At 42.8% G+C, this 25,093-nt stretch overlaps 1 protein-coding gene across 5 annotated transcripts; it reads right to left on the reverse strand.

Annotated features, from left to right (window-relative positions):
- Window positions 1-24: 24 nt before the first annotated feature.
- LOC146191277 (tubulin epsilon chain-like) lies at window positions 25-23,995 on the reverse strand. 5 transcript variants are annotated; one of them, XR_014706629.1, is made up of 13 exons: window positions 23,501-23,995; window positions 23,336-23,415; window positions 23,150-23,215; window positions 22,245-22,360; window positions 22,061-22,182; window positions 17,053-17,119; window positions 12,980-13,100; window positions 12,749-12,900; window positions 11,539-11,679; window positions 6,264-6,404; window positions 3,198-3,276; window positions 1,696-1,870; window positions 798-935 (listed from the first exon to the last, which is right to left on the reverse strand). XR_014706629.1 is itself a non-coding variant. In XM_084601780.1 (12 exons), exons 1-12 carry the CDS (start codon window positions 23,523-23,525, stop codon window positions 777-779), a joined length of 1,365 nt encoding a protein of 454 aa, XP_084457906.1. In that variant the 5' UTR covers window positions 23,526-23,994; the 3' UTR covers window positions 25-776. The 5 variants fall into 5 exon arrangements, 3 of the variants coding, with proteins under 3 accessions (XP_084457906.1, XP_084457907.1, XP_084457908.1); XM_084601780.1 differs by lacking the exon at window positions 3,198-3,276 and having other exon boundaries at window positions 25-935; window positions 23,501-23,994; XR_014706630.1 differs by lacking the exon at window positions 3,198-3,276 and having other exon boundaries at window positions 6,299-6,404.
- Window positions 23,996-25,093: the final 1,098 nt, after the last annotated feature.

Here is a 25,093-nt window from a genome sequence, read left to right on the forward strand (position 1 = left end):
TTATTGCAAATTACTGAGAAATATATCTACACTTAAGCATTGATAGGGTACAAAACAAGCCTTCAGAAAGATATACCTCTGCTAGCACAACCCTAACACTTATATACTGCAAGTGCTGCCTCAAAACTGAGGCAAAATAAATACTGTACAAGTTGCTGGAACTGTAAAAGTCCAGACAGTTCTACTCGCTAAACAATGTATACATGGCAAATATAAAATGCTTCATAACGACAGTAAGAATATCACAATTGGGCAAATGCAGTACAGAGGGTGCTGAACACATTGGCACAAATGCCCAAAAGACGTCATTTGATGAAGTCGCCAGAGCAGTCGTGCCTGGCTATATGAGCACATCGTTGATGTATTACAAATATGTAACGGTTATAATTTCTCCAGCTAAAGTGGCATTACGCGAGCAGATCACTGTACACTATTCGCAATATGTTCATTACCACATATATCAAAGTTCCCCTTTGCAGTCAAGATATTTCAGTCAAAATTCCTGGACAGGACATGCTCTTAAACGGAACAGCAAGCATGATTCTGATTACTCAAAAAAATAAAAAGAGGAAACTTCCTGTAAGAGCTCGCATTACGGGGGACCAATTTTACAGAATGCAGTGTTGGCACTGACACATGCATGTGCTGAAATGGCCCACACTAATCAGCACTGCAGGTTGCAAAACAGGCATGGTGCAGATACAAATTACTCGCAACCTGGCACTCTCGCACCGACGGCAATGTAAAAGCATAACGCATTATCAGTCCCCTTTGTCTCAGCAATTCAAGATCTTGATCCTTGAAAGTGCAAGCCTGCTGAAATCTGTGACCTCTATAAGTCGGTAGTCTGCTGACAGGCTGGTCAAACTAGCCAAAGCCTCCTGAAAGTGGGACTCCTCCATGTGGGGCACCTGGAGGAAATGGTGCATGTGTGCCTGCAGACAAAGCACACCGAATTAGAGGGTGCGGCAAATCTGTAAGGGAGGGAAATGGTGCACAGTCGCACAGGGAAGTGGTGGCACCTAGTGGCTGGGCAGGGAACTAACTGCCCTTGAACAGTTGTTCAAACTTGAACAAGGGTGGGAGAGAGAGAGCAGAGAATCAGTCCATCGACTAACAATGTGACGGGGGCATGTCTTCATCTAGTGAATAGAGCTCTCATTGTTGAACAGTAGACTGAGGTGGAGAATTGTTTTCACTCCTCTTTCGTAGTGCCGATTTCTGCCACAAGGCATTTATTACACGATAGAGCATGGGTACTGTGTTGCATAAAATTTGACGGCATCTGTGCCGTGACTGGAAAAAAGTAAAAAGGGACCATATAATCTTTACTGTATCTACAGCTGACGCTAAAACAGGTGTCACACATCTGAATGCCCCTTCAGTTTATTAATTATAGTACAGCTGCTACATGCTTTTGCCCCTGGGTTTCGTGGCATTGTTACCTGTCACAGGATGAGGAAAGATCAAAGGAAGAAGGAATTCACAGAGTGAAAGCACCCCAAAAAAGGTGGAGGAGAACGTCAGGCAATACAAATAGGTCCACAGGGTGTGACGGACATCAGGACAACACAGTAGACGCAGCAAGTTCACTGGTTAAAAGCATTAGTGATAAATTATAATCATAGAGAAGCTTTGTTTTCTTTCTTTTTGACTGGCATTAAAGCACAACTCCTTTAATTTTATGACACTTGCCTTGCGACTGTACAGCTTGAGGAAATCCAGTTTGAGTCGGGACAAGACATGGTGGAAGGAGCTGGTGTTAGAAAGTGTCAGCAAGGCGTATGGATGCTGCACTGGTGGCATGGAGCACAGGCCTGTCTTCCAGCCACTTCGGTTCCAGTAAACAAACTTGAGGCCTTGTTGCACCCTGTGCGCACACCGAAACACAGAAGGAAAAAGGTAAGACGCAGGCGGTTAGAACAAAAAGACATGACTTGAAGAATGAGGAAAGAGAGAGATCAGACAAGAATACCTTACAAAAACGTCTTATGCCTTATGAAGAGATAGAGAGAAGAAAAGTTTATAAACTCTTTCTGGCAAGGAAAGACTCAATTACAGCAAAGAAGATTGTATTGTCACCACTCATTTGAAACAGTGAAAAATATAAACATATAGTAAAGACTCGGTGACAATTCTTTTATGGTCAACGCTGATGTAGCAAAACCTCGGGGATCTGTGCTTGAAAATCAATGTCGGTGCATGCACCTTATTTGTGAAATCGGCCAATGATGACAATACCTGCATCTTGTTATTTTGGTCATTCTTGGCTTATGAAAGCTCAGTATTCAATAAGGTTACTTCTATGATTAGAATGAGCTAACCTATTGATACAGGTCAACCTTGATCTGTCTTCAGAGTCTCTTTAAGTAGCGCAGTTTTTTGATATTACCAAAAGACAAAATTTCAGATCAGGATTCATGTGTCTTTTGCACTGCAGCCAGTTTCCAGATGTGCAAACCAAGAGCTCCATGAAATTTGCAACCACTTATGCCAAGCAATCCTGATGATGATGATGACGTAAGCAATCCTTCTAGTATGCCCCGAGCACTTCACCTGAACGCCACAAGTGATGTGACAGTCTACAACAGCTTTTCTTGGCAGCCTTGGGAAAGCTCTGAAGACGTTGCTTCAAAGGTACAACACTTTCACTCCTATTGCTTTCAGGAGAAAAATGCTTCAGTATTGTATGCGTGACGAAGTGCCGACTGCAGCAAAGCTACGGAACAACGTAATAAATGCTCCAACACGCATATATACATGGATAGCGCTGTGTCCCCCCTTGTGTTCGTATTTGTAGCGCTTTTGTTTACTCAAGATGAATGTATACCAATTTTCTCAATTATCTGCCTTGATGGATATGCCGAACATAATAGTCCGTACGTTGCAGAGGATCCTAAACGCTATCGGATTTGCAATCCGGAAGCGCTAGCTGAACTCTACTTCTGGAAAGAGTACCTCCAGACAATTGGGGCAATGCAAAAGCAGCAGAAGGAACCACACTTTTTATCATGTATTTTGGGAGACGTCATGCATGCATGATATGAGAATGCAAAGACGGGCCAAAAGAGTATTTTTGTGTAACTTCGCAATTATAAGACACATAATGAAGTAGCGCAGTGCAGTGTTGGGAGCAGCTCGAATGAATCTGGAGAGGCAGGTGCGTAACAGACTAAGTGATGCGGTCATATGCGTACGTTTAGAGTCTTGCGCTGCCGGCTTCGTCGTGCCATGCGATCGCAGCGAAAACCGTCCAGGTGCATCATCCCATGTATGCTGCGATAAATTTTAATTTAGTCACAGGGCTGTTTCGACACCTGATACGTCTTGTTGCTCAGGCGCCTGGATGGGAGCTGCACATGTGAGTCTGTGCTCTTTTTAACCTCCATCTGCCATAAATTGAAAAGCGCATCAGAACCACTTTGGGTCCATCGTTTCTTTTTTTTCTCTTTAGCTCCTCGTCAGTAATGATGGCTATAAAGCCCGCATGGACCTCAGAAAATAAAATCCAAGATTTTGACAAGTAAGCTGTCGAAAGTGCTTTTCTCTGGCCGCGGAAACAAAACTGAAGCTGTGCTTTTAAAAATTAAATTTCATGGAGGCAGGCCGACCAAACTATGTGGCAGAGGGAAACATTTGCAGATTCTCCACCCCCATAGCTTTGTTTTCACCGCCAAGAAAAGTTGTCGCGGAATATATTCTCCAAACATTCAACCAATCAGTGTACCGAATTTCAAATCATTATGTTTGTGGCAAATATGCTTAAATGGCAAATGTTTTCTTCAATGAGCCTTGTGACATGTAACACATTTCTATCAACACCCCACCAGGTACCTGAGGTGACTGATTTCTACTGGTCTCCATCACAACGGTTTCCGCACAGGCATTAGCGGTGGGTAACGGTGGGTGACCTGGTTACAGTTGGTTCGAAGACAGAGAAAAGGATCTACGGGTTTTACTGTGTGGTGGTGGAAACTTGGCAACAGCTTTTAAAATTTTACTGTCACCGTAAGCTTTGTACTTCCTGTTCCCTAGAAGCAATAATGGCACGGAAGCTTACATGGGAGTCGAAGCCGCATTCCCGCATCTGCAGTCATTTTATCGGCAGTCTGAAGAATCCTACAGCCCACGCTACAGCCCCAGCATATCACACCCATGTGCAGTACAAGGCCGGAACGGAAAAAGTAAACACCACCACCATTATCGTTCCAGCTGTGTTACGTTCTTAAATATGACGAGCACTGACAGTGATTGCACACACACTTATCTCTCACATGGTTATTTATAGCGTATTTACTTTTACCTCTCGACAGAAAGAGTAGATAGGAGACACTAATAGCTGCTATTCTCATTATAACTTCTTGTCCTTTTCCCTCTCTTCATTCATCGACCAATGGTGTAACTCTCTGAGACTCTGCTATCAGACTCTTTGCATTCGTTCAGCTTTGCCTGTGACAGGTCCTTCTCACCTGATAAAGACACTCAGTGCGGAGATCGTTCAATATTAAAATATGCTATTTTATATAACAGAAATGAGCATCAACAGTTTATTTTCATTTTGTAGGCACGCAGATCACTGTTTGGAAGTTTTAACAGGTCCTGTCTGCCAGACATGGCAGTAATTGAATTATGGTAATTAGTTACTGTAATTTGATTTCTTTTGGTAATTTGTAAAGTAATGAATTATTTTTTGGCAGTAATTTCACAGCAAAAGTAATTAATTTCTTTGGAAATTACTTTCGCTGAAGTGCACCACTGCTCTTTTAATAGACAACATGGTAGAGAGCCGCAAAATAAAGAATGACGTGCGGCAAGCCTGGGCCAGCGTAACAGATCGGCAAAAGGAGATATAATTGAGCGGAACTCTGCAACTGAGACCTGCGTCCTGTGCAGCAGTTTTGCAGGATCAGGGTGAACACCGTCTTTCGAAACGTGTCCCAATATAGGAAGCTGGCGAGCCCAGAAGCAGCACCTTTTCAAATTTAGTTGCAGGCTGGCGTCAGTCAAACACTTCAGCAAACGCTCGAGACGGTCCAAATGTGACATAAAATCTTTTAAAAACACAACAACATTGTCCAGGTAACAAAGACAGTCATGCCACTTGAGTGCGCACAGAATTGTGACCATCATACGCTCAAAGGTGGCCGGCGCATTGCATAATTCAAACAGCATGACGCTAAATTCATAAAGGCCGTCAGGTGTCACAAAAGCAGTTTTTAGTCGATCATCAGCTGCCATGGGTACCTGCCAGTAGCCCGAGCGCAGGTCCAGAGATGAAAAGAATTCGGCACCTTGAAGGCAATCGAGAGTGTCATCAATACGTGGAAGGGGGTACAAGTCTTTTCGCGTTATCTTGTTCAGTTGCCGGTAATCAACGCAGAACTGGATAGAGCCATCCTTTTTCATCACGAGAACAACTAGAGAAGCTCAAGGGCTGTGCGAAGGCTGGATGATGCCGTGCTGAAGCATGTCATTAATGTGCTCGGTGATAACTGGACGTTCTGCAGCCGATATGCGATAAGGGCACTGGCGTACCGGGGCGTGTGTACCGGTGTCGATGCAGACTGACAACGGATGTGCGCCACAAAGATGTCTGAGGAAAGTTGAATGAGGAACGGAAGCGCCGAAGCAAGCTAAACAGCATTGTTATAACCAGTTTATTTTACCATAGATCAAGAAGCTGACTGTGCCGCGTCAGTCCATTGTTATATCTGATATATTGTTCTAAGCGGTATTGTTGCAATGCCGAGGTGGTATAACGGCATGGCCAGTTGCGTTCGAAGAGGCGTCCTCGAGTCTGGCTCTTCCCGTCGTTCTGGGGCATGGTTTCAGAGTTTAAGTGCAGTCAAAACCGACTGCACTTAAACTCTGAAACCATGCCACAGAACGACGGGAAGAGCCAGACTCGAGGACGCCTCTTCGAACGCAACTAAACATGCCGTTATACCACCTCGGCATTCCGTGGCGCTGTTCCGCTGAGGCAACGATGGTGCCATACAATGGGCGCCCGATTCCTATAGAGTGCCATGCAGTTGCAGCAGCTACCATGCAACAAATAATCAAAAGAAGGTCGAAAACACTCTAAAAAGCTCTATAAATGCACAAGCAAATATTTGACACTGTAAACACTTGTTTTATAGGTTCTGCTAACATTTGTTCAACAAAGCCCACCCATGGGTGTTTTTATTTAATGCTCCTATCTCCAAGGCATTTTTTGAGTGCGAAGATGTTTCAATTAAACACAAAGTGGGAGAGCAGCTTGCCTGTCGAGGTTCCTACGCATATCAGCCATGCTGACCTTTCCTCTGGCAAGCAGGGCACAGGAAACCATGGTTCCGCCTCTGACATCACAATTCACCAGCTGGTGATGCGGGCTAAAAGCATCGGTGAACATCTGGTCCAAACTGCATGCAAAAGAATGCATCCCAACTTCAGCTGTGAAATGGCCTGAATGCATCTGTAAACAAGCATTAGCATTGCCCCCTGGGTCATGGGCAGATGCAATGAACTAAAAATAATTTTGAAATTTCAGTTGATTAAGCAACTGTGCCATTCTTGCCGAGGTTCTAAAGAAGCAATTAAACCTACAACAATGAGTAAAAAAACAAATTGCACGTCAAATTAGCATGGTTAAGCTAATGCGAATCAGGTGCACTAGCACATTGGTTTTTAATTCAACCTTGTGTCACATGCTCACACAGCTGTAATCTACCATATTATGTTTTGAAAGGCCAGCGATCATGGATATGGAGTCCTGCTTTAACCAAGCTGTATGAATGTTCCTCCATGTCTTACGAATAGTGTTTCCCTCGGGATCGAAGGGACCTGGTGATTTCAATTCCCATCTCAAAAGTGCTGCCAGAGTTGGTAACATATGCCAATTTAGAAATGCACGTTTGGCCTTGTGACATAGCACAAACCACCAACACAGCCACAAGCATATCGCATGAGCGTCGCTGCTGTATGATCCTGGAAGCTTCGAACAACACACACCTAAATGTGATGGCTAAATGAACTATGTAGTGCTAGCACACCAAAAAGCAAAAAAAGTTTGACTAGAACCGTTATCATATCCTATCCCATGTTATAGTCTAAAAACATTAGCAGGGTTTAAATAAGGTTAAACTGAGCTAAACCATGCAAAAGCACAGTTTAATTCAGTTTAGCTGTTGGTCGACATTTGCATTTTTTTCGTCTCAAAGTTTTCATTTCCTTACGCTCTAAATATACACACATTAGGCAATGTGTTCACATTCACAGCGTTTTCTCTCCTGTTCCAACTCTGCCCACTGGACACGGCACGCTTCTTCGGCCAAGACAGTAGAAGGACCCGGCTCACTCGCCATCCTGGCATGGTCCGACATTTAAAGTTTTAGTGTTTTTATCTTTATTTTCCTTTTCATTTCTCTAAATTTAAATTCACATTTTATTTTATTTATTTTCTTGCTATATTTAGTTTTTATTTGTCTTTTATCCTGATATTATCATGGTTATATTATTACTATTTGTTATTAATTACCACCATCACTATCATTTTTACCCTACTGATGCTTTCATTAGTAATTGGTTTACAGGAAAGGCAAGGCCCAGTACCTGTCACGCTCTCTGTGGACACCTGAATAATATAATAATTGGTTTACAGGAAAGGAAAGGCACAGTATCTGTTGTACACATCCCGAAGGCCAGTTAAACCTCGTGAAATAGCGCATTCGCACTAAAAGCGGCTGATATGTGGCGTAAAAGAGGAGCAACCATAGTAGAAGCTTGATGCATTAAGATGATTCAGCCACTTGAGAACACTGCTGCAGTTCTAACTAAAGCCCCTCTATCTTGGAAAGTAGAAAAATGTAAGAAAATGCAAGATCTTTGCTGTAGTTTCCCTCTTCCGGCACTTTCCTCGTTGCTCTCCTACGCTCCCCTCTTCAAAGAGAGAGTGGGGGCGGTTTTTCTGCTTTGTCGTTGGCTGCCGGGCGCCAGAATGCCCCCTCACGTGGCCAACGCGTCACCATACATCAGCAGTGCGCACAAAATTTTGCTTTGCTTGTTTTTTATTTTCTCGCTGCCACCATTAGACTGCTTCGTGGTGCCGTTTCCTGTGGCTTGCGCACGTACAGTTTCGTGCGCGCGATGCCGTACTGCTGCACGTTTAAGTGTTCAAGTAGAGCAGAAAAAGGATTGACTTTGTTTTCCATTCCACGGGGGAAATGCGATGAGCTGCGCACAAAAAATGGCTGCACAACATAGGAAGGAAAGACTTCGTCCCAACGAAAAGGACTGTGTTGTGCGAAGTACTGTGTCTCACGATATTTCTGCATGACTGGAGGTGCGTTTGCCAAATATAAGAGACCAAGATATTTCTCTCTTCTCGCACTTGCTTCTAATATGATGTATTTAACTGTACGAGATTTTCCAAAAATGATGTCCACGGTGAATTAGGCGGTAGATTGACAACAGTGAACTATGGTGAACCTGGAAGCGGCATTAGCAAAGCTACAAAGTTTTGTCGTTCGTGACTCTAATGTAGATTTAAATCACCTTAATCAGAGGGCACATCTTTTTTCCCTCTTGAGTGTCTCTTTTTAAGAAAGTGGCCTTTCTTCCGAATATATACTAGTCGTAGATGGCATTGAATATTGTTGCTAATCACTAGACATGTTCTGGTTGCTAAAAACGATACATTTGAAACATTTTGAGCAATGCGTATATGTTTCGGTGTTTGTGCATTTGCCTATTGTTTACGCAGCCACCTGTATGTGGCTGTATGTGGACGCTGTACGTGGACATACAGATGCGTCTTACGCTTGTCAGATGTTTTTTTCTTTCTTTTTCTTTTTTTTTTTTTTTTTATTCGAGAAGTTTTTCTTGTCCTTGTCCGAGCTGAAGCCTCCAAAATATATCCAGTGACAAGCAGCGAATGCGGTAGCAAAAGCATAGGCATGCGGGTCGCTGCAGCTCAGATTCGGTGACAGTATGCATTCGTAACTTCATGTTGAATTAACTTGAAACATTTATGAAAGTTGTGATTTGAAAACCTGCGTACAATTATTATTTGGCTTGTCGTCTGAATGAATCTGTAAATACCTCAAAATTTCTGGTAACTGCTTGCATCTTTTGAAGATAATCTCACGCATATCTGAAGCTTATTATCATCGAAATTGAAATTAGATTGAAGCATGTGTAAAAAATGTTTGTACGAAAATTATTTGCTTGCGCTTCGTTTTCATATCTTTTCATTTCGTTAAGGGTTCTTGGCATCTTCCAATTGTCTAACAGTGTTTTTCTGCACATTTATTTTTATTTGGAAATGTGTGCTTTGAATCTAATGTGCCTGCCCCACGTCTTACAACTCTTTCCAAAGCGACCAGTGCTGTGTCAGTAAAATCAAAGATGCTACCCGGGATTGTGTTCCAATGTGCAACAGTTTATCACAACATTTCTTCTGTATTTGGAACTGTGTCTTTTGTATTAGCCACATCTTACGACCTTTAAAGAAAACCAGTATTGAGCCAATAAAATAAGACACTATTTTGCCTGAGTCGCTTTGCTGATCAATTGATTTTGCAAAGAAATAAAAGCCATTTTTTGCACAAACACTGCCTCTGATTAGCAGCAGTAGGAACATTTCATCGTTCATTTTCTTACAGACTGCGATTTGGAAATGAAAGCATGCAACAATTGATGCTTTTGCTTATCGGTTAGCCAGAAGCGATCAATGTCAGAATTGGCCGGTTTGCCATTCACGCACAAAGATGCAGAAAATTTTTGAGGGGGCCATCGGCTCTCATCCAATGTCTTCTATCTGTTACCGAAGACAGATGACACCATAACTGCCTGCTCAGTTTATTTCCCATTCTTGATGCTGCACAGTACCCGAGCGTGATGATGAGTGTACTCCTTCTTTCATTGTTGCTGCATTCAACATGTGCCGCTAAAACCAAACATAACATTTTCGAATCGATTATAATATACCTGTGTAAAGCAGTTTTTAAAAGAACGTTTTAAAAGCCAGCAGAGCAAGCCCCCACCATTCACTGCCGTTGACCCTTCCGCGGCGCCCCTTGAGCATAGGCAGGTTCAGCGTGCCGTGCGCAGCGCTCCCGCCGGTGGGAGAGTGAAATCAGAATAAAATTGAGGAGGAGAGCAGCCGAAGAGAGGAGAGTGTTGCGACTTTCCAAGATAGAGGGGCTTTAGTTCTAACAGGAGCATACAAAATATATTTCAACTAAAATGTTTTCACGCAGTATGGTATGCCACTAAGACACTCATTGAAAAACTGATTTGTAAAGTACCAGATAGCAATGGCTTGTCATAAAACTAGTTCATGATTACATATGCTTTGAGAAAAAAAAAAACAACAAGAAAACTAGGTTTTTACTTTTCTTAGCTGCATGCATGTAGGAGGCCTAGACTCCAGCTCCAATGTACATTTGAGGGGGGAAAACAGCTCTAAAATGAACTTCCAAACCATTTGTTCAATTTCATTGAAACTAGGGCTAGCTGAGGCCACTGCTGGGACTGCCTCTGCCAAATTTCATTATTCTAAAATAAGTATGAATAATGTTATGCAACCTAAATGAGTTGCCATCAACTAGGCTAACTTGCCGCTTTACATATTGACAGGGATGACAATGTTTGCTTAAGAAAAATTATCGTTAAAAAAAACAAAAAAACTTTACAACTTTTCTTGTATTATGCGGCCTTACAAGGCTCAGAACTATGGAATTATTCTGCTTAGTTTTGGTGTTTTTGATAAGATTGCCACCACACAGAGAAATGGCACTGGTTTTTCATTTGCACCAATTTTCGTTTCTCTTCGACAACATACCTTTCTGACATGCTGACATGCTGCCGCCCGTTGTGTTAGTGCGAGGCTAACGTGCATTGCATTGCTTTGGGTGGCAGCTTCTGCTCATGTCTTCCCCATCAGAAAGCCACAGCTTCCAAAATACAGAAGCAGTTTGCCTACTTGCCACATTTCCATGTCATTTTATGGTAAGTGAGCCGCATAGAAAACTTATTTTTCCAATGCTACTTGATAACATCAGCATTATTCCAGATTTTTGAGAGTGAAATTTCGTGAGGATCAAAACTAGCAGCTTCATTTACAAATGTTTCCTTTCTTTTCAACACTAAAAAAGAAACAAGTTTAAGTATGACTTGAAGACATGGTTGAAACGAAAAACCAGTATCATGATGGCACTGTGGTATAAAGTAGCAAAACTAAGCACCTCAATCCACAGATGTGCGTTCTGGACATCCTAAGGCCACAGAAGAAAATAAAATTTGGAGAATACTTTTTTTTTTTTTTTTTTTAAGTAGTTTCCTAAATACAGTCATCCTTGTCATGCAGGTTGCGTAATGTCCTCCCTACTTGTTCTAGGATAATGAAATTGTTCCAGAATGGTCGAATATAAGTTACTAGTTACTAACCCCACAAGATTCAACAAGATTGAACAAGTGGTCCAGAAGGGCACTCTTTAGGTAAGCGCTTCCCGTTAAAACACTGTAGAGCCAAGTAAAGGATAATGGAGGGCACACCTCCTAGGGGGCAGGCTGACGTCCAAGAATGAGTACAATGGTGTGATGCTGGACACCAAGTAATGTAACTTGGGATGGGGGACCAGGTTAGTGCAGATCTCGTTCATGTCCATGTTCAGCACTCCCGAGAAACGAGCCGAGCTGCAAAAGCATGTGCTGTCACTGCAGTTATAGACTAAGAAGAAAAATAACTGGCAATAAAAATAACAGGGTCTCTTAATGTCTCTGAGGAGAACGGCGAAAGCCTACCTTCCTCTCCAGCTAGCTGCGGTCATTGCAAGTCACTGTTTGACATATTACGTTTTTTTCGTAGTCATGATGAGTCATGCCTAGTCATTGTAGTCACTACCACTCATAGCTAAGCATGTTTGCTCATTTCCAGTCAGTTACGGCCATCACAAATCGTCGTTTGACATACTGATCATTCCAGTCATGCAGTCATACCTAGTCATTGTAGTTATTCCCGCTCATAGCTAAGCATGCTGACTCATTTCCAATCAATGGCGGTCATTAAAAGTCGTCGTTCGACATATTGGTCATTCCGCAGTCATTTATGGTCATTACCATTATTCATCAACTGTATCGATATCTATCGTATAATTTTTATTCATTGCCAATCAACATCAATCATTTTCATTCCTAATTTTCCTCCTCATACATGCGTTCTAAGTGACACATCGGCGAACAGATCAGACGCACAACTCTCGTGCATGAGATTTCGTTCCATGAGCCTAGAAAGGCTTTCGCCTTAAAAGTAACATATCCTTTCATAACTGCTGCATATGTTGGCCTATTGTGAGGGACAACTCTATGTGGGACTGTAGCCAAGTCTAGGTGGAAAACGGTGGGAGACAGGCCTCTGCACATGTCACTATGCCAAGCAGTTCAGCCTGTACACAAGCATTCTTTCCCTTTTGCTCAGTTTCCCCCCCCCCCCTTCTTTTTTTTTTTGTCAAAAGACAACTCGCCCCTTTGAACTTTTTACTGACCACAGGGGACGAGCATATTTCAGTACAAAGCCGTAAGGTGAAACACTCGGAAGAGCATTTATTCAGTTGCAAGCTCATTTCGAATAAGAACAATTGAATCTTTCCGCAGCCTACCACATGTACACAACACCAGCATTTGCAGTAATGGTAACTCTCTAAAGCGGACAAGCAATATGTACGCTGGCCAGAACAGTTTTCTCAGAAGAAGCAAGCAGTGATACCTGGTGAGATGGAGCAACAGATTGGCCACAATGTTGTTCATCTGGTCAAAAGGCCTGGCTTTCTGTCCCAACACGCTGCCCATGTTGCTCTTAATGGACTGCTTTGTGCTGGCTTTAACTCTGACGATGCGATTGCAGATATTGATCAGAGCCTGCAAAAAAACAGCAGCACAGGACGTACTGCAAATGCATCACTCTAGAAGCCTTTCTGATGTTGCTTAATGGCCGCACCTCGTTTTCAACCGGGCAAGCAAAGTCGGCAAACTTTGTGATCTTTTCAAGCGCAAACAAGGTGTTGTAAGGAGACGTCACAACATCGTCCATTGCAGATGGGAACACAGGCACGGCAAACCTGTTGTAATGAAAATGCATAAATGCGTTAACATGGAGCATGAAATTGGGTACAAAGAAAAGGGAGTAAATGAAAACATGGCACCGCAATTAGTTCACGCTTACTGCAATTTTACCACCTTCTCTTGCGTGACGGGACTTTGTCAATTGCAATTTTATCTTTAAAAGTTGACATGCTTGTGTGTTTTGCATAAAAAAAATGAAGAGACACTCCTGCAAGACATGCTGTTGTACTATACTGACACAGACATTGGTAGTGATATTAAAAACACTAGGCAATATGGCTCATACATTGTTAGCAATGGTCATCAAATGTCTCTAAACGAAGCAAAAGTATATTCAGCTGATCTAAACTGCATGCTTAATTTGCTCATAATACAAGTACAGTTATATTACAATGGGAGACTCATTTTGGAGGCAGTGCCATGTGCACCACATGACTCCCGTTGCCAACGCCGCATTTTTATTTGTTTTTAATTGCTTTGAGCATGCAGCGTCATCTCTTCCGTGACACCGTGCTATGTCTACAAATGCTTAGAGGCATTTTTTTTTTTATTTTATGGCCTCGTCAAGGGATGTCATAGGAGTTTGGGCTTGTTTTTTCTGCCAATCTTGACCACAGATTTTAGTAGTTGCCGGAGGCTGGAGCTCAACTGAACACAATGTGGACAGTGTTCTCATCAGAATATTCTCTTACCACCCACACTGCATGCATCTGAGCATTTCTTTACTGACAAAACAAATGTCAGTATTGTCCCTAACAGTGCAGTCATGATTTCTGAATTCCACCACAAACATGTCCGAGACCAGTGGCTCAGAAAAAAAGAAAAAGAGGATGGAGCAGCTGACCATGAGGGCATTACTTTTGCCATTGAGAAGCCTGGTCTTGCTACATTTCAGGAGGAATATGACAATCGCTGAAAGAGCTAATAAAATCGAACTATTAGAAAAAAATTGGCAAATTGGGAAATTATATTTCTCGCCAGTGGATGCCACCTGCAGAAAAACGGACTGCGTCGAACAGAATGAAGTATCCAAGTGTCATAGTTCCTGATAATAGCAGCAATCACAAAATAAGTTATTCAAAAAAACATTATTTCAAATCCAGGCACAGCAAACAAAGCTTATCATCCCTAATATGAATACTAACTAACCAGTTTCTCCCAGAGCAAAAGGTGCAATTCAACTAAGAGGAGATGAAAAGGACTTCAAGGTATCGGAAGCACAATGATGCTATGCTCGATCACTTGCACAACAGGGCATCACAAGTGATAAAACAAATCCACAAGCAGTGTTCTACGCAGCCTTGAGATGAATTTAGAAGAGTTGGATGAAAGAAATGCCACAGCCAACTCCGTGACAAACATCATGCTGAACAATACGACCTGGTATACTTCCAAAGCTTCAGAAGCAAGGCTAAAAAATACAACCTATACGCTTAGGAACATGGCTATGTACTGCCATGACAAGCAAGCACGTCTCAGCAGCTCTTGATGCATTCACAGGGCACAATGTCCATCAGTCACCTGCTAGTCGGGAAATCCCCAACAAAATAGTGTACTGGTCAGGCTTAGAGAAAAGTAAAATACATCAGGTCCGGGCAAGAAGAAGCTAGGAGGAGCCATCGAAGGGTAAGAAAAAATGTGGGTGCATCGAGTCAACACACAGAAGTAGATCACACGCAGATGTTAAAAGCAAAGCATCACAAGACTGCCCCATACTTTCCTGCTCCAAAAATGCACTATTTCACTTCATTCTGGCCTAAAAGCCTAAAGTTAGCAAGAACATTATACATGATGGCTGTGACGTGATGGAGACTATTGTTCCAGCTGGCTGCCGTCCTAGGAAAGAATGACATTGAAAATGTGGCGGCATGCACGCGTCGGCGAGAAATCTAGAATGTGCGTCCAGGTGTGCATTTGGAAGCGTGCAGATTAAGCTAGGGTTTGCAATGAACTGTACGATAGGGATATTTGTCATAAAACTGTGCCCAGCCTGCAGCATACTTTGCAGCAAATTTTCGCTTCAGTTACTGAACTCGTTTTTTTATGCGCATAGTTCTACATTATGTAGTTCCCTCTCTGAAAAGATACTTGATGCCTAAAAACTTAGCAATGTACTATAATTACCAAGACATGTTAATTTTTTAACCTTACACGTGCAATATGTGTCGCTGCTCTTGAGCTTGATTATAACTGGCACCGTATTTGATTTCCATTCCTGCTTATGTTTAGAAAATTGCAAAACGAGAAATGCGATGATGAATAGTTCTATCACAGCAATATGCAGGGGCTACTGGACTGCCGCCAGAAGTTTGAGTAGAAGGAAGTTTGAAGTTTCAAGTTTGAAAGTTTGACTAGAAGAAAGACTGTGCCAGCAACATTCACGCTGCATTGGTGTGGTCACTGCATGGTATAAGCTGTCTTCCGCTTACCGTATCTTTAATGGTTCATTGTTGTCGTTAGCAAGAGTGGCACGCTTTTGCGGCGGCTCTGATACTTAAAAAATAAATTAATAAACCTTGTCTCCCACCGGGGAATCGAACCTCCATCCCTTGGATTCCCAGCTCAATGCTTTACCACTGCGCTACGCCCCGGATCGTGAAACGCTTTTCATAATTCCCCTTGTCTACAGTGACAAATGATAGCGAGATTCCGCGAGTGAGAGATACCGCGCCTTTCCTTTTCTGTAGACGAATTATAGAACGCCAGTGAACTTTAATGCGTTCAATGAAATGCTGGTTGTGTTCGCCAAGGGGCGCGCGATGTACCGTCACAACAGGTTAGGACGTCACAAGGCGATTCATGCATATACGAAGCTGACCCCACCGAGCGTCCGATCCAGGCGTCTGTACGCCCTTTCATTTGCCGCTTCCTCGAACGCCGCACTACACAGCAAACAGAAGCAGACCCAGATGTCTAGGAGGCATTAGTGCAGCAGGCATCAGCGGCGTTTGAAATTGATTTACAGGACAGAAAAGGCGCATTGTCTGTCGCAATTCTCCACATACACATGTACCATGCCGTAAAGGAAGGGAGGAATAAACAGTAGTCACCCTCTTTACTTGAAGCATCATTCATCCATTCATCACCACATTCGCAACAAATGAGTAGCAGAATGCGGCACTCAAGCTTTCGCCTTTCACCACTTTAGTCGCCAAAGTGTCTCATAAATTTTTGACAAGTGTGTTTAATACAACGACAAGATGCAGCGTAAATTCTATACATGCCCATTTGATCTACTCCGGTCCATTTCCAAAGTGATGTACTTTTAAGTGTTAATATGTGCGCTGTCAGCAATAAAATGCTCCAATATTTCAGAGATGTGTTTTCTGTGTGATGCATATGAGAAGAAAACATTTAGACGACCATTTGCACTCGAAAGCTCTTGTTGATTCATAGCGTGAAGCTAGCAATGAGGAAGAGAACAGACTGTACCACCGTTTATAACGCATATAGCCACTACAATAGCCATGCCCTAATAACCATGAATATGGTTTGCTCTGCTCCCAATCCAACTCCAGCCACCAGTAACTACTAAAATGCATGCTCAATGTTGATAGAAAAACAAGCCCCAAATCCTATGACATGCTATCATGAGTTCACAACATAAAAACAATAAAAAAAATTCACACTAAGCATTTTTTTGGACATAGTGTGATGCCATCCTGAAGGGTGGTGCTACATGCTCAAAAGCAAATAAAATAGAAAATATGACACCCGCAATAGGGGTCACGTGATGCACATGACACAACATCCAAAAGACTCTCCTGTATAATACAGCGGGGAAAAAATTCTAAGGCTCTGCAATAAAGCACTGTTATTAACAACTGCAAATTCTTTCGCATGGAGGGGCAAGCTGATAGATTTTATTCAATGCCTATGGGTGTAACAGCCAGTATATATGTTTCATGTAACGTGAAATAACCGTGAAATAACTATTTCACGTTATACCTGAAGACTTTAGGAAATTCTTCATTCAACATCTCAAGAACTGCTGTTCCCAAGCCAGATCCAGTTCCTGGAATAACAATTGCAATATAAAAAAAAAAAAATGCATTTAGGAAATCGGATGCATAAAAGAGCAAGTAAAAGCAGCAGCCTAATACAGGAGTGCACCAACTGAAATGGATTTATAGCAATTTTAAAAGAGCAGCAAAATCTTAGTTTTGGAGCAGTAAAATCCAGATTTGGAGCAAGTCACAGGGAAGAAAGAACTGAAATTTGCAGCACAAATTCAAAAATTTACAGTCATTAAACAAGGAAGAGGCCTTACTTTCGGTGGAAAAAATGAAGAGGTGTAAATATTGGACCGTAGGAATGTAAACCAAACGAAATATAGCAAGGTCTACCTATCGCCGGTGCTTAGTAAATTTCCTTTGGGAATCCGGCATGTACCTTTTGCAAATAAGCTCTTGTAAATTTTTGTAAATAAACATTTTATACTGCAAAGCACACTATCAGACTAACAAAAAAAAATGTAAGCCATAACTCCGCGGAGGTTAATTTCTCAAACTTCAGAGACCAAATAAAAAGAAATGTATAAAATATGCACTTTTTTTTTTGTGGTGGTATAAACTGAATAATGACAACAGAGCATACCTCTTAAAAGACTACAGACACCAAATTTCGTTCATTTTTTTTTTTAATTATGCGTGACATTCCTGTGTGTGTATCGCCAAGTGGTTTTGGCTACGACCACTCAGTAATTTTTAATTGAATTTTCTTTTCTCTCCAGCTTCGGTTTCAGCAGCCGAGAGATGGCTGTGACGTCACAATCAAGTCTCAATCACGCACGGCATGAAAAAAACTGTTATAATTGCTGACTGTTCATCTTTTATAGTTCCTGTCCTCGGGGTAGGCTGTCTTTAGTGTTTTTGTGAAATAAAACGACACAGGAACGATTATATCGCTGTTTTATTCGTCACCTACGTGATGACTTTGACGTCACAGCCATCGCTCGATTATTGAAACCGAAACCGAAACTGGTGAGAAAAGAAATTCGATTATAAATTATTCAGCGGCCGCAGGCGAGTATCATGAGCAGGTTCATGTACAGTAATGTCTTACGCATGATTACAGAAGATAAAACATGAACCCAAAAATGAAGTGTCTATAGTCCTTTAAAAGAAGCAACAAAAACATCACAGACGGCTGTACAGCCTTTTTTTTTAATAAAGTGAAATCATGTTAATTCGGCCTTCAGGAAAAATGTTTGAATTATCGAATAGCCCTGAAAAGCTGCTGAAAGCCATTTGCATCACAGCAAATTTTTTTAATGAACACCTGGAATTTAGCTGTGTATACATTTGAGATGGTGACGGCGGCTGCGTTTCGATGAAGGCGAAACAGGTGGCGTCCGTGTGCTATGCGATGTCAGTGCACGTTACAGAACCCCACGGAGTCGAAATTTTCAGAGTCCTCCAGTACGGCGTGTCTCATAATCTGAGTCGCTTTGGGACATTAAACCCTACAAACCAAACTAAACCAAATATTTGAGATGAAAGCTATATGCGACAAGAATTTTCATGGATTCGTCAAGTGCTTTGTTTTGTGCACACTGTCCGGAGTGTAGACGTATTGTTTCAAAATCACAAATACTACCGCGGCCTTTTTCGCAGTGCAACGCAGTAGCAGTGGTAGCTCAATAAAAACGGCCCCTCTGCATTATGGAGATACTTCACCGCACAGACTGGGACCTGTGCGGTTGAGCATCCTCCGACCGCAACGGTTCAGAGTACTCTAAGAGCAGAGGAAGCACTTGGTAGATGCAAGAGAGAAAAATATGACTAGGCGCTAAAACGACGTCCATCTCAAAATAAAACTAAACGGCCAGTGACGTGCATTGCAGCATCTGAAATGTCGTGACTGGCCAACTGCAGAAAATTGCCCTCGAGTATGGCAAACTTTGAAGTACAGGTGGGCTGCGAAACCACTGCTGCCCACCGTGGAGAGAACCCTGGTTGTGTTATACATGCTTCTACACGAATGGATTGGATTCTGTGTAGATGGCTACACTGTGTAGCCATCTACACAGTGGCTACCTGGCGAAGCTACAGGTAGTTACTCTGGCTCTTATATCTCGCAAAATGTGGTGCGACTGCAAACTTTTGCGGCTAGTTGGGGAATTTTGGTGCAGCGTGGTGCAAATTTAACAAATTTCACACTTATGACAGCTTGGTGCAGGAATATGCAGCTGTATCAAAATGGCGCAATTGGCCCAGTTGTTGCACCCCTGCTAATACCATCACAAAATATGCTCAGAGCAGATGAGTGACAGTGATAGCTTTACAGCTAGAAGATATGTCTTGCAACAGGAACCATATATGGAACCAGTTACACAAATTACCACTGTGATCACCTTAAATGTAGCTGTCATTTAGGAGCATGTTTTGACCAATACAAAGCCTTGTAGCAACGTTTTCTTGGTTCATCTAAGATACATCAAAATAAGTTGCAGTCTATAAGTAGCTTTGCTAGGAACCACTATTATGAGCAAAAGTAAGGGATCTTCTGTGAGCACACACGAAACTGTATCGGCACAACGTCTATCACCCCAGCCTCTCGTTCAGTGCGCAAGCACACATCCCATGAAACCTGCCAGTATGCTTCCAGGCAGCGCAAACCATCAGCCCAATATTTGAAGTATGTTGACAATGCACTGGTCCTTTGTTGGGCGGGATATTACCAACAGAGTAATAGTATTGGGCCATGGTTCGTCCTGCAAAGAATAATCTTTGAACTGGATATGCTGTATTTTCAACCAGTGCTATCTTCACAAGCCGCAAATTGTACTACAGTAAAATCTTATTATAAGAGATATGGTTACAAGAGACACTTGGTTATGGTTATAAGAGACACTTGAAAATAGTTTGGATGGTTTTCCTATGTTTGCCACATTAACAACATCGCATACAAAAGAGACATGGTTACAACAGATACTCTGTTACTAAGGGCAACTGTTGCAGGTCCCTGGAGTTAATTCTTCACTATTTAGAAGAGCCACAACCCTGATACGCTCATGCAAAGCAGCTGATTCGTACCAACTCGTATGTGCGGTAGCTTAGATTCCCTTAGCTATATACTGTTCCATATCAGTGCCCCTTTTTGTTGCAATATGTCAGGAACTAGGAAGTCAAACTGCCCAGTTTTAATTGCGAAAGCAATACTGCTAGCACTTTTCTGCCATCGGTGGAGGTCGTTCCTTCGCTCCAGCGCAACTGTGGCGCATGGCCACGTGACAGCGTGATGTCACGACCAGAGGAGAGCAGGGGCCCCAACTCGTCTCTTCGGCCGTAGTAGTTCCTTTGCTCGGCGCGCCGGCTACCACGTGATGGCCTCCTCGGCCCGCCGCGTGAGGGCGCTCGCTAGGAGAGGATAAACGGGGCGCCGTAGGCGCGCTCCGCTTAGTAATGTCTGAGGAGTTGTACAAGGCGTTGCTGGAGCGACGTGCTGCGTGCAAAGGCCGGCGCTGTGCCGAGGAGACAGATGAAGAAAGGCAAGAGCGGCTGGCTAAGCAACGTGCCTATGCCGCAGAATGGCGAGCTCGGCGGCGTTCTACAAGTTCAGTGAGCGAGAGTAGTTTCATGGACTCTCTGAATGCCGAAGAATCGTCTATGATTAGTGCAGAGCGATATAATTACCACAGAAGAAAGTGCCGTGTAGAAGAGCATGTTCATTGGAATAAACAAACAGTCGAAACCATGTTGTGTCCAGAGTAAATCCTTTAGTTGCACAAAAGGCGAAGCCATGCCAAACCACCAGCAGAGCCAAGCGCTGCCAGGGAGGTATTGCTTTCGAAATCACTCAGGCTTAACCAGAGCTAAGCCACAGCTAATTTTTTTTCAGTTACACAGGAATGTGATGCCAGTGGCTGGAACAACGGGGACATTTTGACTTCCCAGTCAAGATGAGGCACTCCTCCTCAGTTCTTGACATATCGCAACAAAAAAGAACACTGATATGAAAAAATTTAGCTAAGTCAATCGAAACTGCTGCACATACGCTTTTCCATTATATAATAAATAAATACGAGTTGGTAAAGGGTCTGGTTACAAGAGACCTTGGTTACAAGAGAGATCTTTTTCGGGTCCCTTGAGCATCTCTTGTAACAAGGTTTTACTGTAGATGTCTGTCGATTGTGTCCCTATCATGACTCAGCAAGTGGCAGTAGTGCTTGAGTTATCTTAAGTACATCATTGTTTCCAACACTAGTATGGCAATTGGTGACATTGTGTATTGTGCCATGCTCCCACTGTCTGTCTGCACTGCATTTGTCAAGCGACAGAACTAAGCAGAGGGTCCCATTGTTATCACCAGTAGACAGTACGACAAGCTGAACAGAAGAGACGAGCATATCAGACAGCCACATACAGTGCATATATGCCCTGCACCGGCCTTGACAAGAGGCGCCCCAGTGTTGGGTGGTGCACCAATACAGCTCGGCACATGCTCACAGAGGTGGATTCCTTATGTTTGCTCACTACATTGCAACTTTGCGCAGAAAAGAGTTGTGGTCTTATCTATAGCTAGCAGGGTGAAACCACAGCAGAACAATAAAAGAATTGCAGGAAGCGGTAAATCTCAGAGTAATAAATTGCACTCTTCTTCTTGTTAAGCTGTCAAAAACATTTTTACCTTTAATTTTGAATTACGGTGAACTAATCGTTTCATCCAGTCTAGACTTAAGACTTAAATTGTATCATTTGTAGCCACATGGCTGCATTTGAGTGGATACAAATGAGTAATTTCTTTCTCGTTATCTTCAACTTAAAATTCAAGAGCAAGCAAGCATTGTTTTATAAAGTGGAATAATTAGTTCATTTCACCATAAGAAATGCAACAGCTGGTGCAAAGAAAAATGTATTAAACTGCAGGCTCAAGCCTTCTAAAGTTTGCCATGGTTTACAGCAGCCCATTCTAAAAAGCCACAGAGAAAAGAAGGTTCACAAAGGATACCTACCACCACCCAAGGAGTGAAGCAGAAAAAATGTCTGAAGGCAGCTGCAATGCTCCGCTTCCTTTCGGATGCGTTCAGCAATCTTGTCTCGGTATTTTGTACCATACTCGTGGAAGCCAACAGCCCTGCGCAAAGACAAGGCGTCCAGTGAGAAGAGTGAACAAAAGCCAAGTAGAATGCATCTTACCAATTATTCCCAGAGCCTGAGACGTCTGTCACAAATTGATGGTTGCTCAGCATCCTTCCCAATGGTGTCCGCAGAATGGAATTGATAACTCCTTCCTCCATGTCAACCATAACTGCCTTTGTAATCAACAGAAAAATATATTCCAAGTTAGAAAACTATCCAAAGGGGCCCCACACCAGGGAATTAAGGCCCCCCCACCCCCTTTTTCAAAAAAAAAAAAAAAAAAAATCTCTTGGCCATATCCTTGGGGGACATGTGCTGCCCAGCATACCCCTCATCCTAGTTAGATACAAAAAGTTATAGTTAGTCCCTCCTGAAAAACATTTCTGACTATGTGCCTGTGCTAGCCAGCTGCCATTTGAAACAGGTAATCAGCAACACTATAGCAATTAGCAACCCATGTACATCCACACAATTGGCAGCAGAAACACTTTTATTAGCAGCTTTAGTTTACACATAACCAAGGGACCGCACAAGTAAATCACAGTGCGGTGAACAGGACAAAGAAAAGACAACACACACAGGTGGAGCCCAAGTATGTACCCTGCAATTCTTTCTCTGTGACAGAAACTTTGCTCAGCACATTAATATACATATAGATGCTTGATGTCCACAATTCTGCTTAGGTGATCAGCATGCTTTCAAATCTAGAATAAGCAATAACTGTCATATACCTGAGCTTTAGCTGTCAGTTAGATACGCTGCAGACTGTAGACTATGCTGTTTTCAATTACGTATTACTTCTACCACCCAAACAAAAGCCACGTTGTATACTAATTGCATGCAAATTGCAGCGTGAGCTTGCTCTTTTCTGTGGCATTTATCAGTTATTTTTTCTCCCTTATGAAGATGGTCCTATGCCTTCATAACAGCGCGAAGTTGTCACATTTCATCAAAGTACTTACTCTGGCTCTAAGCTCCTTGCCATTTTCTGCCATCCGAAAAAAATTCCAAACAGCACTGTCGGTCGCCTGAAAATATGTCCAAGCAATGAAGTCAAAGATCACGCGTCAGAACAAGTGCGTCAGAACTTAGCGGAGCGAAATATGGAACCAGGCATGACAACGAGAGTCGTGAAAGTGGTTACTTACAGATGTATCTTCAAGCAACATGTGCTCTCGCAAGACAAGGTCCCAAAAACGACATCCGACTTGGTTCCCACACTGACCAACTGAAAACAAAGCAGCGGTTGGTCATTACACACCGCATCCAACAAATAATAAATGGCCGTGTGAATAGCTCACAAGAATGCTCACCTTGCAAAACTATGGATTGAGTCATGGTGCTGTAACGTTTTCTTTTTGCCAGCTATGACTTCATCTTCCTCTGTCGACTGCGATCATGCTAACACAACTAGAGTGCGCAGCAATTGCAGAACGCAAATAAATTACGGCCGAACTGCACTCGAAGCGAGTTCTCGTTTCACGGAGCATTTCTTCATTCCAAGCGATGCGCAGTGTTGATCAGGAAAAAGTCGCGAAGCCCAACAGCACATACGAGGAGTGCCACGCGACCATTCAAAACAAAAGCGCACAAACTGCAGTATCGAGCCCCGTTATGAGCACACTGACCCATCGCTGACGCCGGAAAGAATGCACGCCGCTTCACCTTCACAACACGACCACATCACAGCGCACGCTGCTGCAGCCAATATCCCGGCAGCTCTCCTTATCCAGCTATTTTTAGGTAGTGAGTAAACTTTATTGCATTAAAGTTCGGCCGCATGCTCAGCTGTATTCGCCATGCATCACTACCGCCACCTTTGCTAGCTTACTGGCACTACCATTTTATTTGCCTAACATTATCCAGCGTCATTTTAAGTACAATATTTTATCGTTAGGTGTCGCAACAGTCGTCAGTAATAGCCAGATTGCATCACGGTGGAATCTATGGGGATGCATATGCATACTTTATCTTACGGGTGGTTTGCATTAAAGTGCAAGTATAGTGCCTAGAATATACTTTATCTTGCACTATAGTGCCAGTATATTCTAGGCACTATAGTGCAAGATAAAGCGCGAGGCATGCGCGAGGTAACGACTTCCACAGATTACGGCCGGTCTGGAGCACGCGTGTCTGTTTATTTGAACGGACGCGCTCGCTCCAGACCGGCCGTCTCGCGCTCGTAGCTTTCGCTTTTCCTTCCTCCATGGCTCCACTAGAGTATATTAGGGCTGCGTGGTAAAATAATAAAATAATAAGGCAGTGCATGTAGCTCCTGCGTTTTGTAACAAGTAGTATTGCACGCAAACTGCAACCAAAGCACATAATTGTAAAACAGCGCGAACCAATTCATTGGCGCGAACAACGGTAGACAAGAACGAGAAAGACACGGGACGAGCTTAACTTTCCTATAACACATAAGCACATCGGCCAGTATAGTCCGGCCGGATCTATACTTGTCGATGTGGAACTTGAAATTTAGTTCTTTCATGTGTATACTAGAGAAATAACGTGATAATTTGTTGACGTCATGCTTCTAGTCCAAAATCGCCGCGGACGTGCGGTCAAGAGACTTTTGTCTCCGATAGTATGTGCGAGCTGGTCTCACGGTGCGACGAAACCACATTGTTGACCGAAACAACAAAGCGCATAAAAAAGAAATAATATATACTAATTTTCTGCATCTATGTATCGCAAGCAGACAGCGCGCATTCGTCAGCGCAGACCGCACTCATGATGCAACAAGCGAGAAATTTATAGAAAACTAGTTTACGGAGATCAAACTTTGTTATCCGTCTTGCATGGAATAGAAGCACGCAGCCCTAAGCCGAACCATGCTTCTTTAAGCGCCAGATGGGATCTAATTAGGCTAGTTTCAGAATCTGTCTGGAATAGATTAAGTAACT

Source organism: Amblyomma maculatum, chromosome 4 (assembly GCF_055883805.1).
Source record: "Amblyomma maculatum isolate TAMU_Amacu chromosome 4, ASM5588380v1, whole genome shotgun sequence".
NCBI classification, from domain to species: domain Eukaryota; kingdom Metazoa; phylum Arthropoda; class Arachnida; order Ixodida; family Ixodidae; genus Amblyomma; species Amblyomma maculatum.

Bases quoted from the DNA above. Each gene is read 5' to 3' on its own strand.
- LOC146191277 (XM_084601780.1), bottom strand. From the start codon at position 23,525: ATGACTCAATCCATAGTTTTGCAAG. The intron at 11,680-12,748 runs GTATCACTGCTT...ATGCTTTTGCAG, and splicing joins CTGTTGCTCCATCTCACCAG to CTCGGCTCGTTTCTCGGGAG. The intron at 6,405-11,538 runs GTGTGCCCTCCA...TTTTGCATGCAG, and splicing joins GTCAGCCTGCCCCCTAGGAG to TTTGGACCAGATGTTCACCG.